The sequence below is a fragment of the Pongo abelii genome, chromosome 1 (genome assembly GCF_028885655.2).
Source record: "Pongo abelii isolate AG06213 chromosome 1, NHGRI_mPonAbe1-v2.0_pri, whole genome shotgun sequence".
Classification (NCBI taxonomy): domain Eukaryota; kingdom Metazoa; phylum Chordata; class Mammalia; order Primates; family Hominidae; genus Pongo; species Pongo abelii.
This window is the reverse complement of record NC_071985.2, coordinates 44,685,037-44,702,950: the sequence shown is the minus strand read 5'-3', so window position 1 is coordinate 44,702,950 and position 17,914 is coordinate 44,685,037. Positions and strand designations below refer to the sequence as shown.

Below are 17,914 nucleotides of genomic sequence, written 5' to 3'. Positions count from 1 at the left end.
TTCTCTGTCAGCTAAAGTCTTTTATGGGCACGGGATGGGGCAGGGCAGGCCAAAAAGGCAACATTTGGGAGGAAAAGTAGGGTCAGCTATATCCACTTAGGGCCACAGTTCCAGGCTTAAGGGCGGGGTTTAGCCGGGAGCCCAGCCCTTTTGTATCAGTGGCAGAGTTTCTGTCCTTTGGCACTTGTTATACAACAGGTCGGCATAAGGGAGTGTTGTGCAGTGGGAGAGGGTACACCCTGGAGACTCTAAGATCTTTTTCCAACTCCCAATTCCACCACTTACCATCTACAGAGTTAGGAAGCAGTCCCCGAAAGCATCCTTACTTCTGACCAATTGCAAGCTCAAGCATTCCCAAGACCCCTCTTAGGTCAGTAATTTACTAGAAGGACTCATAGAACTGAGAGCTCATAGGCTCATAATGGTGGTTTATTACAGTAAAAGGATACAGATTAGAATTAGCCAAAAGAAGAGACAGGTCAAGCAGAGCCCAGGAGAGTTTCATGTGCAGAGATCGCAGTTGTTCTCTCTTGATGAAGCTGGGGACAGCGCTAAAGTCTCCCAGGAACAATGTGTGACACTGCATGCAAAATATTGCTAATCAGGGAGTTCTTCCAGTCCTTAGTGTCCAGGGATTTTATTGGGGCTCAGTCATGTAGTCATGGCTGACCATCCAAGTGGTTGACCTTAGCTTCTAGCCCCTCTGGAGGTTGAGCTGATACATGCCCAAAGACCCCACCATCCATCATTGTTGGCATAGACTACCTGGTTTGGCCCAAGACCCCCAGGTAGATAACAGCACTCTTATCAGGTGAGATAATCCAAGGACTCAGAGATGACCTCCCAGGAGCCAAGGACAAAAGTCAGATCTCTCTTGGGGCAAAGCTAACACTATACCACATCCCATCTGTGTGATGCTGTACTTTTATTAACCTCACTGGGCATCTATTTCCTCATCAGTAAATTGGGGACAATGATCCCCACCTCATTGGGGTTTCTGAGGATTGAGTGACATAATATATGCAAAAGGCCTAGTATGTGAAAGGCTTCAACAAAAAGTAGGTCCCTCCTAGTATGCTTAAGGGCCTTTGCTCTTATCTTCTAAACTAACCCAGGGCATCATTCCCTCTCTCCTCTTCTTCCCACCCTGTCTCCCAATTTGCTTTCCCTTTTTCCCCAGAAAAGGATAATACCTTTCTTCCCTGTATGTCATTATTAACTTGCTTTTTAAAAAACAAATGTGTGTGTGTTATCATTGTTATAATTTTTAAAACTGTGCTATTGCATGGATTATTATAATGGATGTAATCATTGTCCTCTTGAGCCGCACTGAATATCCTTGTGCATACACATCTTTGTGGATTGGGCCAGTGATTTTGAAGGCTGGATTCTTCGAGGTGGCATTGACGGATCAAGGGTATAGTTAAAGTCTTGATGGTACTGTTGTATTGCTCTCCCAAAAAGGCCATACCAAGTTAAACCTCCACCAATAATGCACGAATCTGCCAGTTTCCCCACACTTCCTAGGGACCAGTGTGGAAGACGATGGCTTCAAGTGTCTGAGACTCATGCCTGGGGCTTTCTTTTGGTCTGAGCCCAGGATGAGGCAGGGCTTATGGAATTTCGTTGGGAGGAATGAAACACTAGGGAACGTGAAAATCCTGTGACTTGCCATTCACCATGACAGAGGACACAGTGAGTGGGGTTTCAGGCCCGGGTTAAAAGTCCATACCTGCTGAGGGTTCCAGCCAGAACTAGAGGTGCAAACCCAGGGAAGAAAAAGAAGCAGGAAAGCCAGATAAATATCAGGAAAGAAAAAAAGCAACCACTTTCTGCCCTCGGTCCTGAGTGAGTCTGTTCCTGACACAGCAGCAGAACAACCTGCAAGGTGCGTAGGCCCCTCTTAGTCCCCAGAGTCCATCACCAGCAGGGGGTGCCTCTCCCTCCATCAGGACTTGCCTGCAGCTCTGGGACATCACCCAGGCCAAGGAAACACCTTCACCCTCAGGGCCTCTGGGGGTCTACATGCTCCCTTCAGGCCCAGACTTAATTTCTTTATACTAAGGCCATGAAACTTGAGTCCCAATTCAGTTTCAACCACCAAACCACTGTGCGGGGTCCATCTCTCTAGGCCTTCGTGTATTTGCTGTTTAAAAATAATGAAGAAAGGGGAGGGAAGGCTGAACAATAATTAACATTTGTAAAGAACATTTTAGTTCAGTACCTTATCTCATTGACGCTCACTCTATGCCCATTTTACATATGGGAAAAAGACTTAGAGAGGTTAAGTGAACTGCCCAAGTTTACCCTGCTGGTAAGCCAGGACTTTCTTGGTAAATCCCGTGATCCTTCAACTTGACCATATTAGAAGATTCTAGTATTGGTGAAATCTAAAAATCGTAGGGCCCATCTTAAAATAGCAAAGTAGTTTTAACTAGGCACTCTCAGATGCATCTGGGCTTTGAATTATTATTTGGGCAGGTTCCTTGAACTTTGGTGTTCTCATTCAGAATAAAAGACAGTGGTGCCAGGGTAGGAGCTATGAACACAGAAAAAGTAGCCCTTGAATGGGGCCACAGAGGGGTGCTGCAGGGGACTGCAGTTTTGGATGAGGAGCTGAACTAGAAGCTTCCAAGTGCTCTTCCAAGACTAAGATTCTATGATTTCCTAACTGGGATCTTTCCACTGTTTCAGGTGGTAATTCTGAGCTCAGGTCCTGTGCACAGGACCTAATGCAGTCTTCATGTCAGAGCTAGAAGAGACCTTGGGCGACCACCCAATCAACTTTTCATGGTTCAGTTGTGGAAACTGAGGTCCACAGAGAAATGTCTTGCTATCATGTCAGATAGTTCTCCAGCCACGCTGAGGTCTGAGTCCCCCTAGGGCAGAGGAAATCTCCCATTTTTAAAAGAAAGCCCTGCACTGTTCACAGTAGTCACAACCTCTCTCACATCCCTGAATCAGAATCCAACGACTTGCCAATCAACAAATGTTGCTGGAGAGTTTACCACCAACAAGTCTCTGTGCTAGGTCCTGAGAACACAAGCTGTCCGGCAACTTCCTACTCCCTAAAGTCACAGTCTATGGTGGAGCAGCAGACACGCGATCCTGTTGGGGCTTCAGCGTACTTGCTCCTGTGTGCTTCGCACGTAGTAGGTGCTCAGCGAACGGAAACGGGGGGACTAGTTATCACTCTCAAGGCGAGCCCGCAAAGAGGCCTCAGGTGAAAAGAGAAAGGAGGATTTTTTTTCCGGCCCCGGCTCTGCGCTTCGCTCCCCAGCGCGCCAAGCGGGGCTGCGTCCGGAGCATCCTTCCCGCCGCCTCTGTCCTGGTCCCCGCTCGGCGGCCGCTCGGCGCGCGAAGGGAGGGGCACGGGGGCGCGCACGCAGGGTGTCGGGGGCGCGCCGGCCGCCCGGGGACGCGCACGGGTTGGTCTCTGCCCTAATGCGGCGGCTGGCGGCGAGAGGCGCTGCAGGGGACGCGGGGGAAGTGGCGGCGCCGGCAGCGCACAGCTCGGACAGCGCCCAGGGCCGGAGCCCGAGCCCTTGGAGGTAGGCGAGCGCGAACACCGGAGAGATGGGGGTAGAGAGTCATGGAAACCCACCTAGCGACACCCCCTTGTTCCCGCCCTCCTCTGTCTCCATCCCCTGACCTGTCCCCCTCCCCCTCCGTCCACATTCCCATCCCTTCCCCTCTCCACACTGTCACCTGCCCCGAATCCATCCGATTCTGTCCGTATACCCACCCCATCCCCGTCCAGCTCCCAGCCCCCTGCCCACCCCAACACCCTTTCTATCTCGTTGGCCGTGTCCCCTCCCCCTTCCCGCATCCTCAACCCTTTCCCTTTCCTCTCTGTCCCCGCCTCATCCGTGAGCCCTGCCTGCCCTTGTACTTCTGTTTACCTCGACACCCCACTTTGGATGACCCCATGACTCCTATTTTTCCCACCGCACACATCAGCCCCTTCTTGCCTCCCCTATTCTCTTCCCCATCTCATGCACCTACCAGTTGGTGTCCTGTCTCTCCATTTGCTGCCTCAGTTTCTGTCCTCCCCCGGTTCCCCCTTGCACGCCCTGTCCCAGCCCCTTCCCAGCTGCCTCTTGGTGTCCTCCTGCATCACAGTCCCTCTCAAGAACCCCGCCTTCTCCCCGCTTTGGCTGTTAGCTGGCCTGACACCCGTCACCTTCCCTCACTGCCCTTCCTGGTACTGTGTGGAGCCATATAGCCTGTACCCAGCCCTCCCTCAGTGGCCCCTGGACCCTCCTTCCCTGCGTGGGGATCTTGATTGTGGAATATAACCCCTTTCTGCGTGTTTGATCCTATCTGTGGCTTGGGGAAGAAGAATGCTGGGGTTAGTAGGCCTCTCTCTTACGTTCCTCTCCAGCCATGCAGCCACTCCACTCCTCTAGCTGTTCAGGTTTGTTTCCTAGATGGATTGGGGGAGGGGGTGCTAGGCATTGGGAAACTAGGATGGGGAAGGGGCAGGGTCCAGGCGAATGACTGAGCAGACTCCTCCTGGGGCTTGGCCTGAGCCCTGATGTAAAGGCCTGGATGAGGAGCCCTGCTGGAGGGCTGGAGAATTTTGGATTTTAGAAAAGATTCTGCTTCAGCCTCCAAGTCAGCACTTTGGCATCTGGAGCTGTCATGAGTGTGGCCCATGGGCTGGGCCAAGAGTGGGCAGAGTGCTGAATCACCTAGAATCTGGTCCCCATGGCAGCCCCCATCTTGTCCTGAGCCAGGTTCTGCTCCTGACTCCTTCCTTGGCATTTTGGCATGGGGTGTGTGTGTGTGTGTGTGTGCATGCATGTGTGTGTGTGTGTGTGTGTGTGTGTTGAGCAGAGATGCCTCATCCCTCAGTGTGGGGGAGAGGACAACAATACCCCTTTTCTGCCTGCCTGTGTCCCTGGCATGAGGGCCTACTGTGTCTCATCTACCCTTGGAAATGTGCTGGGCCCTGCTGGGCCTCAATCAAATCTCCAGCAAGGCAAGGGCAAGCCACAGGGCTTTGAGACCTGGTTGGACAGGAGTTTAATTGTTTGTGTGGAACCAAAGCCAGCCTCAGAGCCCACAGAACTTAAAGCAATAGGAGAAAAGCCCAGGGAAAATGTGTGTGAAGAGTGGAAGCCTCTGGGGATAGGGGCCATACCAGCTGTGGGGTGGGGGCAGTGGAGGAAGGCAGGCAGAGATCTATCCTCCTTCTGGTTTGGGGATGATTGGATGTGGTGGAATTGCATTGCAGGAAGAATTGAAGGAGATGAGGGGCCTGCTACGCAGCTAATACATTTCACCTTTTGTCTTGACTGAGCTGGCACTTCGGAAGGAGTAATTTCTCCCCTTGTCTTTGGATTCAACTGAAGGGGTGTGTGTGTGTGTGTGTGTGTGTGTGTGTGTGTTGTGTGATGCGTGTATAGAGAGAGAGAGAGAGAATTATGCCAATAAGGAAAGAGACTCACTCCCACTTAGCCCCAGAAATTGTGGTTGCCACTGTGGAACAGGGAATGGCAGCCTGATTCCTGTCTTGGGGGCTTAGACGAAACCCAGAGGCTTAAATTGAGGCGTTAAGAGCAAATTGCAGACAACAGACTCTGTCCCTTCTCTGCAAGGCTTTCTCACTTTAGGAATCCAAATGGTTGGACTCCTTCAGCTCCTGTGCAGTAAACTCTGAATGGGCCTCAGGCAGTGCCCAGCAAGGGGATGTACTGCTGGGGGCACTGGCTGCACCTTGCTTTGTCACCCTTCTCCGTCCCCTCTCCAGCGTGAGAGGGGGTGGGGCTGGAAGCTTTCCCTGGCATCAGTGCCTAAGGGCTGCCAGCTTTTCCTGGTACAGGGAGAAAGCATTACCTGCAGCCGTTGTTGAGAGCTGATTGGATTAAGGTTCTGATGTTGAAATGCTTGATTGGAGCTCAGGTGAAGTGGGGGATTCTGATAACAATGTACATATTTCCTAGTTTTGTGCAATGAATCTCACCCCTCACCCCCTCGTTTGGCATCAGAAAGAGTATGGAGAAATAAACCAAGGGAGCTGGAGCAAGACCTTCCAATTGTACCTAGCCAGCTCGCTGTGGGCTCAACTGGCTGAGCTCACAAGGGCTGGTTCTTTAAGGCACACATTGAAGAGGCGGCTGAGAGCTGGGGGCAGGGTTCTGGCTTTGCATTTCTGGGGTGGGTGGGCCAGAGGAGGGTCTGATTGCTGTGGTGAGTGAGAGACAGGATTCCAAGGCTCTGATCAGTCTATTGCAACTTGTTTCCTACCTCTGGCTCCACTCTTCTCCCTCAGGCTTTTTTGGAGGCCAGAGGCACCCTGAGATCTTCAAGACCATGCAGGAGCTGGAGTGTGAGAATCATCCCTTTGTCTTTAGAAAAAGAAATTCTTAGGAAATCAGAGAGGGGGAAGCAGAAAAATTCTGTTCTCAGTCTTTTTGGCTGGGGTGATGTTTGGGGTGGGGAGGGGAGAAGTGAGAGGAACATAAGGCCAGTTTCATACTTATTTAACAAAGATCCATTAAGCCCTACAGTGTGCTGCTCTGCTAGGTGCTGAGACCATAGAGATGAAAAGTAAGCCAGGGTCCAATCTCTCCGAGCTCCTGGGCAGTGGAAGAGGAAGACAGATGATCAGACAAATAACATAGATAAGCTTGAGCAAGAGCATCCAGATAAGGATGTTACACAGCCGGATCTTTAATTCCAGTGGTATCAGCACCCTGCTCTCCACAGCTATGAAGAGGGCTTGGCTGATCCTATCCAGAATGGTAGCTCAGGGCTGACCCTGAAGTTGACTGTCAGGAAAAGGGTAGGGGACAAGATGAGTTTCAAGGTGTTGTCAGATCCCCAGCTTGAAGGGCTAGAGGGGTAATGTTCTGTGTGTAGGTGAACCCGGCTAGATGTGGCTAGAGCCTGATAGGGGAATACCCAAAGGGAGCTCTGCGTTGAGGTAGAGGCTGCTTAACTCTCCCAATCCCATCTTCTAAGCTCTTGTATTTTAGGAGTAAAGTGTGGCTGGATATGCTTAGAATGTCAGTGAGTCAGAGGAAAGAGGCTCTGGGAGCTACTCGCGTGTAGGCAAGATGCACAGGGATGTGCTCAGAAGCAAGGCGAGGAAAAATATTGTGAGCCCTGCAAGGTTCACACACCTGCAAGGTGTGTGAAAGGATTTGGCATTATGGGGAGGTCAGAGTCAGGTGGGAGTCATTGATGGGGAGGGCAAGTTGTTGGTAAGCAGAAGTCCTTAGAAGCTATACACTTGACCACAGATTCCCGCAAATATCCATAGCCAAAGTGGGAAAATAGCCTAAGGAGAGAGACTCTCAGTTTCATCTGTCTGAGTAGCCCCTCTTTTCCCCCACACACCCATTTTTGTTCATTTCATCAATATGTCCTGAGCCTTTGAATCTGTCAGGTACTGTGCAAGCGATTGGGCATGTAAGTCAAATTGGAGACACAGAAATGAAACCAAATTAAAACTCAGCACAAGAACTGCTGTAATTGAGGTTAGATGAATTCCTGGTGTTGTAGGAGCATGGCTGAGGGGTCATAGTGAGCAGTAGGATCTGGAGTGATTGCACCAAACTGTCTGGACAGACCCCTGCCTTGGCTTGAGCAAGTTGATGACAAACCTTTGGGCACTTACAATGCCCAGCTAAGGCCCAGGCCTAGCTGCAGGGGCCCAGGCATAACTGTAAGGGCAGATGTTGGATGCATATGGCCTGGTCCCTGGACTGCAGAAGAGGGCCCAGGAGTTAATGGCTGTGCGGGGTGCTTGAGTAGGCACTTCCACAGCTTTGCTGACCCAGGACATTGGTTAGATTGTGCCAGCTTGAGAACTCTCAGGCCACCCTTTTTTCGTTAGGTCTTGAGGCAAGCCAGAAAAAATAAAAGTGGAATAATAACAATAGTCACCATTATCGAGTTCTTTCTATGTGCTAGGCACCCTACTCTGTGCTTTATATGCATCATTTCATTTCATCCTCAAAGGGTTAACCCTACAAATGAGATATTGTTAAGTTGCTGGTTTTATAGAAAATGACAGATTCAAAGAAGCTGTTACTTGTTGAAGATTACAGAACAGGTGAGTTGCAGAGCTAGAATCTAAACCTTTATTTGTTTGACTTCAAAGCCTGTGCTCCTCTCCCATATATTGTACTAAGCCCCACCTCCCACCCCCCACCCCCGCCCCCCCGCCTCCAACCCCAGGTAGAAAAATAAAAAGCTAGGATGTTTTATCCACATGCACAAGGCTTTCTAGGAAAATCTGTTAGAAGGATTCAGTTAGAAGGCATTTTTGAGTGCCTTACTTTCTTCTGAAAGATAGAAATGTGGTTCCTGCTTTCAAATAGAAGAAATAAGACTGAGACAGGTAAAACACCTTGAGAACAAGACAATACAGGGTCTAATTAAACCTTCATTCGTGCCTCAGACCCTGGACAGTAAAATTTCAAAGAAAAGCATGATTTGTTAGTTGGATTAGGTTGTTGGAGTCATGGAGGTGACATGGCATAGTAGAAACCATTCAGCCTTTGCAGCCAGACAGATCTACGTTCAGACCCTGCTTCTTCTACTTGCTAGCTGCATAGCTGCAGCTCATCTGCAAAATGGGGATATTAATATGAACCTTGCAGGGCTGTTACAGAGATTAAATGTGAGAGGATAGTGAAAGGCCCAATGTAATACCTAGCTGGTAGTAAATATTCATCAGATGCTAACTGCTGTACACAGAGGTGTTGGGAATGGAACTGAGCCTCGAAGAACTGGCAGAATTTGGATATGCAAGAGAAGCAGAGGGTATTCTAGATGAAAGAACCAACAGGTGTATAAGCAAAAACTTGGGTTCAGATTCTCTGGGAAAGAAGTGACCTGCCTCATCCTGCCCGTTCTCCCCTACCCTCGCCCCACCTTCTCCCTAGTCCATGCAGCAAAGTCTTGCAGGAAAAGGACATCATCCTAAAAGGCATGAGGGGCCTTCAACTTCTGGCCCCATTGTTAACTGAAATGGATTTCTTTCTCTGTAAAATTACAAGATTGCTGCAAGTTCCTGTCCCACAGCCCGTGTTTCTGGGATTTATATCATTGATTAATTTCTTGTCGTGGCTTTCCTCTCCCACATGCAGTGCCATGAAAAAGTTGGAGTGCCTGGGGCATGGTAGGGTCATCCCCTCACCCCCCTATCATCCCCTCCTGGCTCCTGCTGCTCTCTTCCTCCAGGAAGCAGCTGTCTTAGCATCTGCCTTCTCCTCCTTCACCTGCTCCTCCTCACTCCTCCCCTCCCAGGCTGGCCCAGCCCCTCCTGAAAGGCCTCCCTGGCAGCCCCTCTCCCCGTTATTGTGATGCTAATCATGTTGTTATTTTTTTTGAGATCCAGAAAGAAGGCCCCAATCTGTTCTAATGAATTTAATTAGAGAGGGGCTTGGAGAGCTTCAGAACCTCTTACCAGGATCACAATAAACAGAGTTAACAAGATAAACAGCCTGGGATCAGCCACTCAGGGGTTGGAAAGAAGGATTTCCCGGTCAGTCCTAGAATAAAAAAGTCGTTGGCACCCAGAATTGGAGGAAGGCTGCGTGAACAGTGGTCCTCCAAGTGGGTTCCCTTTTGGCCTGTTTCTGCCTGCCCCACCCAGCCCCTCGTACTTAGCTTCATACCTAGTTCTGACTTTAGGTGGCAAATGAACCTACTAAGAAGGTCTAATTATTCTCATCATCATCACCAAGCACCTGCTATTTGGGTCAGGGATACCCATCATCTCCTGGAGCAATGTGGAGGCTTATGAGACCCTGTATCCTGCCCTAGAGGTGGTAAGAGATATGTGTCCAAATACAAGTAATATTTGCTAATTCCAGAATGTAAGTTCTAGAAAGCTGACGGAAGATCACATTGGGCTCGGGTGATCTGGAAAAGCCTCTTGCAAGAGGAAGTACTTGAGCTGGGTCTATTTTTATTTTATTTTTTTTTTTTGAGACGGAGTCTTGTTCTGTCACCCAGGCTGGAGTGCAGTGGCGCGATTTTGACCCACTGCAACCTTGCAACCTCCACCTCCCAGGTCAAGCAATTCTCCTGCCTCAGTCTCCCAAGTAGCTGGAACTACAGGCATCCACCACCACACCCCGCTAATTTTTGTATTTCTTGTAGAGATAGGATTTCACCATGTTGGCCAGGCTGGTCTTGAACTCCTGACCTCAAGTGATCCACCCACCTCAGCCTCCCAAAGTGTTGGGATTACAGGCATGAGCCACCGCGCCCAGCTGGTGGATCTTGAGATATCAAGACTTGAAGACTTTCTCCAAGACTACTGGAGAAAAAGCACGTGCAAAGGCAGGACTATGCAGAGGATCTTTGATTCATGAAGGTAAATGGCATGGTTTGGGTGGTGGGTGCATGTAATTCAGTAATGAGGGATGTGTCTGGAGCAGTATATGGAGACAAAAATCATAGAGAACCCTGAGTGCTGGTCTTTACTCTTCTAACCTGGTTGCACTGCCATCTCCCTGCTTTGCTTCTCTGAGCACATACGATGCCCAGCTCTGGGAAAGGCCTTCTAGGATGGGAGACTTCTGGCCTTCATGCTGAGCTAGCTTTCCTGGATCCAGTTTAGGCCAATTGGAGTGGATTGAACAGATGCTAAGTTTTGTTCTTAGATCTTGTGATTTTCTGGGATGAGAGTGAATGGCTGGCAGAGCGATTCCAAGAACTTTTCTCAGTGATGAAAATTCCCTTTTTCTTTACTGATGCTGGCCAATTTGCTTTGGCAGTAACATTTTAAACAACTATTTGGTGAAAGCTCCAATTTCAGGGTCAGAGAATTTCATCACTCTTTTCTTTATATTACTAAGAATTCTCTGAGTTGTGTATTTGGATATGTGTGTGCGTGTATGTCTGTGTGTGCGTGTGTGTGTGTGTGGTGCCTATGTTAGAAGAATTATTCCAACTAGGTCTGGTTCTAGTTTTATCTTTATTTGCAGGGTAAAAGTCATTAAATATTTCTAGGCCTTTTTTCTTGTTCAAAGGTGGAAGAATCTCCCCTAAATCTTACTGTGTGTTGACCATAAGCCAATTATTTGAGAATAACAGGATGTTAATTATGAGGAGGTATTATAGCTATCTATCATTTTGACAGGAGGTGTAATATTGAGGTAAAATTTTAAGTCTGTCTCTCTGCCACCTAATTCTTGGAACATCTTGACTCATGAGACCAGCCAGAGTTTTATTTGGGGGCACCACCAATGTTTATGCTTCTTGTTACTTTTCCTAGTCTGTCTGGGCTTGTATGTAATTAGTAAATGAAGTTAGTACATTTCTGTCAGGTGTTGACTGACCTATATAAGATAAATTTATATGCAAGACGTTGTCACTGCCATTGTTATAATACCCATTGTGTGGTATTTTTCCACATGTTGGAGGTGAATGCCTTTATGGAGGAAAATGCCTCCAAGGCCATAGATGATATTTCTATGCTGACGTAGGTAAGGGCAGAAACTAGATATCTTTCCGATTATCATCACACACTGAGTGGAATTGAAGCCTTTGTCATCCACATTGGGAGCTAAACCAGGATTCTGTGGCTGGTCTCAGCCCTGGGATGTGCCCTGGTTTTGTTTTTATAAGATATTCATTGCATTTGCAGTTATTATTTGGAGACCCTGCTATGTGCATTGCACTCTTCTAGGTGGAAACTTGTTCTGAGAGAAACATCAACTTAAAAAATGTTAGAAATGTTTTAGTTCAAGATGGTTATTTTGCTAATCAAGAAATGAAGACTCAGAAGTGTGGCATGACTGACTTGTGGCTGCATGGCTGGTTGCTGGCAAAAGCTAGTTCTGGCAAAACCCACATATGAACCTGGTAATGATACAAGATGATTGATAGGTAATTAAGTTTCTGAAGCACAATCTAAACTAGAAGTGCTTTGGGTTATCAGAGAACAGAGGAAATCAGTGTAGATTAAATTCTTTGGGGAAGGTTCTGAAGAGAAGTGGGGGTTGGCTTGGGCCTCTAGAGATGGGTAGGACCTGAATAGGCAAAAATAAGAAAATGGCATTTCTAGTGGGGAAAGGAGTGCCCACTCAAAGGGATAGAAGAGGGAAACAGCTAGTGTGGTCAGGCATGGTGAATTGGCCAGGCTGCAGCAGTGGAAGAAGCGGTCTGGGGCCAGACTGTAGCGAACCTTGGCTTGCTAACTGAGGAGTGAATTTTTTTGGAGTTGGTGAGGAGTATTTGAAGCTTCATAGCTGAACACTCTCTTGCTCTGAAGACAACAAGATTGTGGTGTCAGAAGAAGTGGGTGGGAAGTCCCTTCCCAGGCACCTGGTGGTTTCTGAGGGGATAGTTCCTTCTGAAGGGTGTTTGGGGCAGAGGGGAGTGCTGAAATACGCTGGGAAGGAGCTTGTCGCTGTCCAGAGTGCTGACCTGACCTGAGAGATTTTTCTCTTGAGTGATGCTGCACTGGAAAGTAAAGTCGGGGAATGCTTACAACCAGCCAAGTGGATCTGGAGAACGATTCTGCCTAGGACTAGGCAGCATGTGGGCTTTTTGTCGGTAAAATAGTTACGGTATCTGACTTCATAGTCCTTGTGATGAAAGCAAAAGTATGGAGAGACTGTGTGTCCACGTATACATGCTAAGATGGCCCAATTTGTAGCCTTGTAAGTTTTGCCTTAGAACTTTTGTGTTTACATGAGAATTCCAGCACATTGCTTCTTTCCTTATGAAAATGCACACCCTCTATTCAACATTCCACGGAACACCTAAAGCCTCCCCAGCAAACCAGGGGAGAGCAGCAGAACTTCCCAGAACACCCTACTCATTACTTCAAATGAAACATCTGAATGCTTTATATTAACGCTGTCCAATAGAACTTTCTTTGATGTTGGAAATGTTTTGTATCGGCACAGTCTAACATAATTAAGCCACCAATTACATGAGCACTTGAAATGTGGCTAATATGACTGAAGAATTGAATTTTGAATTACATTAAATTTAAATTTAAATAGCTACATGTGGCTAGGGCCTACTGTATTAGACTTCACAGCTCTATAGAGTCAGAATCTTTGACTTTTGCCACTTACCTCTCCTTATTGATCCTCATACCTAAGCCTCTTTGACTTAGATTAAAGTGGACTTTTGAGTGGGGGTAAGTTTGACAAATTGTTGGAGAAAGCCCCATGCTGAATCCAAACTGAAGTCTGTGCCTGGCTGTGAGTTTTGCCCTGACTTTCTTGTTTTCATAATGAGAAAACAAGAAAGTTTTCCATTCAAAAGCAGAGGGAAGGCTCCTTGGATTCTGTCTGGGGTCTCAGGGACCTGATCTAAGACTTTTTGGAACCTGGAACGGGAAAGCTATGCGGTGTTTATGGCCCTGAAAAGCTGGCCATGGGGTGAGGTGGGGTGGGGTACAAATAATGTGCTGTGGTGTCAGATGTTTGCAGGCATCTCAGCAGAGAAAGGTTCCCAGTCCTGATCCATCTCCCACTGCAACTCTATGTATCTTTACAGTCATCCCGTTTGTCTGGTATAGTGGACATGGCCCAGGGTGGGGGTACAGGTGAGCCTTTTTCTGTTTTGTTTTTGTTTTTCTGAGCCATTTTTGCCCCAAGGAAGAGTGAGTGTTAGAAGTATCAAAGGGTGATAAATGCTTACAAATGCCAAGCAAGAGGTAGGTAATAATAATCTGTCAAAAGACTGGAGCAGAAAATTTCCATAGTGTTGGCACATGCCAGCCTCCATAGGCCTGCCTCACCTTACCATAAACATGCTTGATTTCCTGTGTCTCTGGTCTTAGGCTTGCTATGTATAAGTCTGATTTCCTAAACCAGGATGCATGCTTTTTGAAGGTATTTCTTATTGTCTTCTTGTTTTCACCAATAGAATCTCAATGTGCTCATAGTAATCCCTAATAAAGACCTGCTTGTGAGTCACTCTTTGTTAGCATGGAGCAGTGGGTTTGACCCCTAGAAACTGTGTGCACATGAATACAAATAATATTTATTGAGCCCCTGCTGAGCATAAGTCTCTGTGCTCAGTACTGCGGGCATTGACAAAGGAGGAGCTGAAGATGGTTGCTCCCAGTCTAATGGGAGAGCAAAGGCAGGCACGTATGAAACACACACCACACACGCACACACACACACACACAACTGATAGGGAAAAACAAAGACAAAGGCAGTAGCGGGGATCCAGAGCTGCGGGTGGGGTTCAGGGTGCTGGAGGGGCCAGATTACATGTGTGTCCCTGTCTGGCCTCTCAGGGATTCCCTCCTTCATGAGGGAATGGCTTAGCTGGTACCAGCCACCTCCATGCCTGCAGTGACAGAGCTGCCTTTATGGTTGGTCAGGCAGCTTGCTCTCTCACTGGGCTGTACCAAGGTAGGGCTGTCCTGAGCTCGCCTCTTCTCTTCCATGGTGAAGAGCACTTAGAAGAGGGTAGGGACAATGGGGAAGAGGGCTGTGGAAAGGGAAGAAACTTGTTTTTCTTTTTGTCACTTAAATGGTGACAGAGCCTTGCTCTCAGACTTCCTTTTAGTCACAGAAGAGATTTGATGGGTCTCCATCAGCTCTGGCACATGGATCCCCGGGATGCAGGCCCAGGTGCAGCTCTGAAGGAGCAAGAGAAGCAGAGCTTGGTAATGTGGCTCCCCGTGATCACCCAGGCCCCTGGCTCTACTGTCTTGAGTGTGCCCTTCCTGGTGGGGAGTGGGTGGGCTGCATATCCCAGTTGGGATTGGGGAAGGACTTCTCTGGCTGCCTCACAGGGAGGAGTCTGCCCTTCACCATCATCCACATAGTGCTTCTCAGTCCTCCATATGCACACAGATCACCTGGGATCTTGTTAAAATGCGGGTACAGAATCAGCAGGTCTGGACTGGGTTTGAGATTCTGCTTTTCCAACAAGGTCCCAGGTAATGCCAGTACTGCCCGTCTGCAAACTGCGCTTTGATGGACAAGGCCCTATGCATGGGTTCTCAACCCTGCCAACATGGTAACATCACTTGGGGAGATCTTACAATATGCTGATACCTGAGACCCAACCTGTGCCAAAGAAATTGCAATCTCTGAGGGTTGGGTCTAGGTACTGGGATATTGTAAAGGCCTTCCAGGTAGTTCTACCATGTAGCCCAATCTGAGAACCACTGGACAGTTTTTCTCCTCCTTCTGCTGTGCTTTTCACGTGGCTATATCTTCCTTACAACAAGAGACTGTAAGTGGCTTGAGGTCAGAGAATGTCTTACAGCATATTACTAACACCTGCACCACAGTAGTAGTAGTTCTCTGATGTGTGGGTGGTTAGTTCGGTTGATTACAACATGATGCCAAGGGCTCTGTCACTTGGTGCCACGACTACCACTTGCACAACTACCGCTGCCCTGGCCACCACTCCTGTAGATCCACCATCACCCATGAGGGATCAAAGAATGCAGCTGGCTTAGAGCAGGCTAGCTCTACTCTTGGAATAGCAACTCTAAGTGGGTGTCCAGTGCCTGGAACTAAGTCAACTTTCAGTAAATATGTACCAAATGGATGATTATTCCGGTGGTGGGGAGGGCAGAGACTGAATTAGGGATCAGAAGGCTGGGGCTAAAGCGACTAGCACAAACTGTTCAACCTTCCTTAGCTTTCATTTTCTCAGTTGTAAAATGAGGATACTAATGCCCACTTAATAGGATGATTTAAGTAATCATAGAGAAGTGGTCCTGTAAATGCTAGTGTTGTACAGATAAATGGTTGTATAAGAATTCGTTTCCAAAGTGGCAGGGCTAAGCTATAATGTTAACCCTCTGACTCATGTCCTAACAACCCTCTGGGGTCTCACTATGTGTGCCTGCATCTACAGAATAACAAGAAGGCTATGGGACATGCAATTGACTGGATACCTACTCTGTATCAGCGACTGTCCTAGATGCTTGACTTTGTCATCTCATTGACTCATCACAACCCTGATTGGATGTTATTATTCCCATTACACTGAGAAAATGGAAGCTCAGAAAGGGAACCACCTTGTCCCACATAGCACATGGGTGTGTCTAATTCCAAAGTCTCCTAATCCCAGCTCATTACCCATCAGGAAACTCTGGGTTCCAGCACAGGTTGATGATCCCTTTGTTTGAGAAGCCTCCTTGTTTGGCTGTTGCTTGTATTAATTAGTGAGATAAGAGTCTGAGTATCACAGAGACTCCAATCTTCTGTTACGGAATGTTAGGATCTGACAGCATGGGTGCTTTGTGAGTCTTGGCTGACACCATACCGTAAAGCCACTGTTCAGTGCTCCTGAGGCCCTGAGGCTGAGGCTGTGACATTTTCCCCATAGAAGAATCACCACCTGCCACCACTGTCCTCTCTCTGCTTGACAGAGCCATTGAACCCAGCATTGGTCTGTTTCACTTACAGGTTTACTTTTGATTGCGGTATTAAAAGAAAATGGGAACATGCAAGGGGGACAACCCCATGAGCCTTCCCTAACCATCTTACTTCCAGGTGTGATGTCAATAGAATGTTTGTATCACCTGGTGCCAGTCCCCCCATCCTGAGGGGTCGGTGACTCCTCTCCTCCAGTAGGTTTGGCACTGAGAGGAGGCCTGATGTCTGCTCTCCTCCTGTCCACCCCTTTGGCTTCTGCAGTGATGCTATTGCAAGGGCACTTCCTGGCAGAAGTCACTCTAGCTAACCTCTTCAGAAAAGGAAATAGGGAGGGTTGATTTGCATGGTCTGACCAGTTAGCGGGTGGAGCCCCAGTCCAGCTGCTTATCCATCTATACCTGGAGTAGATCTTTATCTCAAGACCTTATTAGGTATTTGCTGAGGCTAACTGAACCCACACTGAAAAGAGAACAATATATAGCTCACCAGACTGGAAACTCAAGCCTGACTACCTAGGAACTGCAGACATGCAATGGGCTTCCAATATACATTTCTAATGCTTCTCCCCGAGGTCTGACTAAGCGTATCTGGTCCACATTTGTTCTCTTTATATCTTCTAATTTGGCTGATTCTTCTCTTATGTATTTCATGAAATTCTTCAGGGCCAGTTTTACACCATCCAGAACTTTCTTAAGCTTTGCTTATGAATTGTTCAAAGTTTACTTAAAGTACAGAGGGTTTAAGCACTGTATTGCTTCAATTTGTTCTCTGCTAAGTCCCTGCTTTTACATTGTGGCTTTCTCCTCCTTGTTTCTCTTTGAGTGTCCCTAGAGCTTTCTCTGTCTGTAAACTCTTTTTCCCATTTTTGAGTGTACATGGTCAGTATGTTGCTCCTCTGGTTGGAATAGAAACTTCCAGTTAGGCCTGGGCCAAAAACAAATCCCCTGTCACCCAGAAGCCTGGCCCATTCTGTGTAACACCATTAAATGCTCCATCTGACCACAGAGGCCTGGGGTTTTAATGCTTAATCTTTTTATTCCCACTGACCTGTGGTTATTCCAGCACAACCTGTCCTTTTATTTTAGGAATCAGCATGAAGCCTAGTAGGCTCCTGGGACATGGATGGGCTTCATGAACTACTGGGGCTTGGATGGGTTTGGCTGGTGGGCCCCCAGGATCATGCCTCCTTTCCTCCTCCATCTGGCTGCCCTCAGCAGTAGGGCCATCAGTGTGTTGCCTTGCTCAGACACCTGGGATGGGAGTTGTCTGCCATTGGTGTGGAGGGAAGCTGAGGCTTAAAGGAATGGATGCTGTATGCTGGGCCCTCCTGGAAGGCTGATGTGGGAGTGGGTCAGGGCTGGGTCAAGTGCTGGCTCCATTCTGAGTCAGAGTAGGAAAATCCTCTTTGAATACATCCCATGATTCCTCTGTGTTCCTGAAACCTTGACAAATAAAGAGAGAGCTTTTATATGGCACCATAAAAAGTTGCAGCTGGGGCTTCTGAGAGCAAGAATCCTTTGTTTCTCAGCAGGCTGGTGACATCATCCAGGGTCTACCCAGATGCTGGTGTGTTG

The 17,914-nt window shown here is 47.9% G+C and overlaps 1 protein-coding gene across 20 annotated transcripts in view; it reads left to right on the top strand.

Annotated features, from left to right (window-relative positions):
* The first annotated feature begins 3,420 nt into the window (after positions 1-3,420).
* The window catches only part of NFASC (neurofascin), a 188,093-nt gene continuing 173,599 nt past the window's right edge, over positions 3,421-17,914 (top strand). For 5 of the 20 annotated variants that reach the window (XM_009238823.4, XM_054522292.2, XM_054522210.2 and 2 more), the window contains exon 1: positions 3,421-3,551. In XM_009238823.4, the coding sequence (XP_009237098.3) occupies positions 3,445-3,551 (107 nt within the window). In that variant the 5' untranslated portion in view covers positions 3,421-3,444. Of the gene's footprint in view, positions 3,552-10,122; positions 10,340-17,914 lie in introns of all 20 variants that reach the window. The other 15 variants (XM_063725677.1, XM_054522239.2, XM_054522245.2 and 12 more) reach the window with 9 other exon arrangements.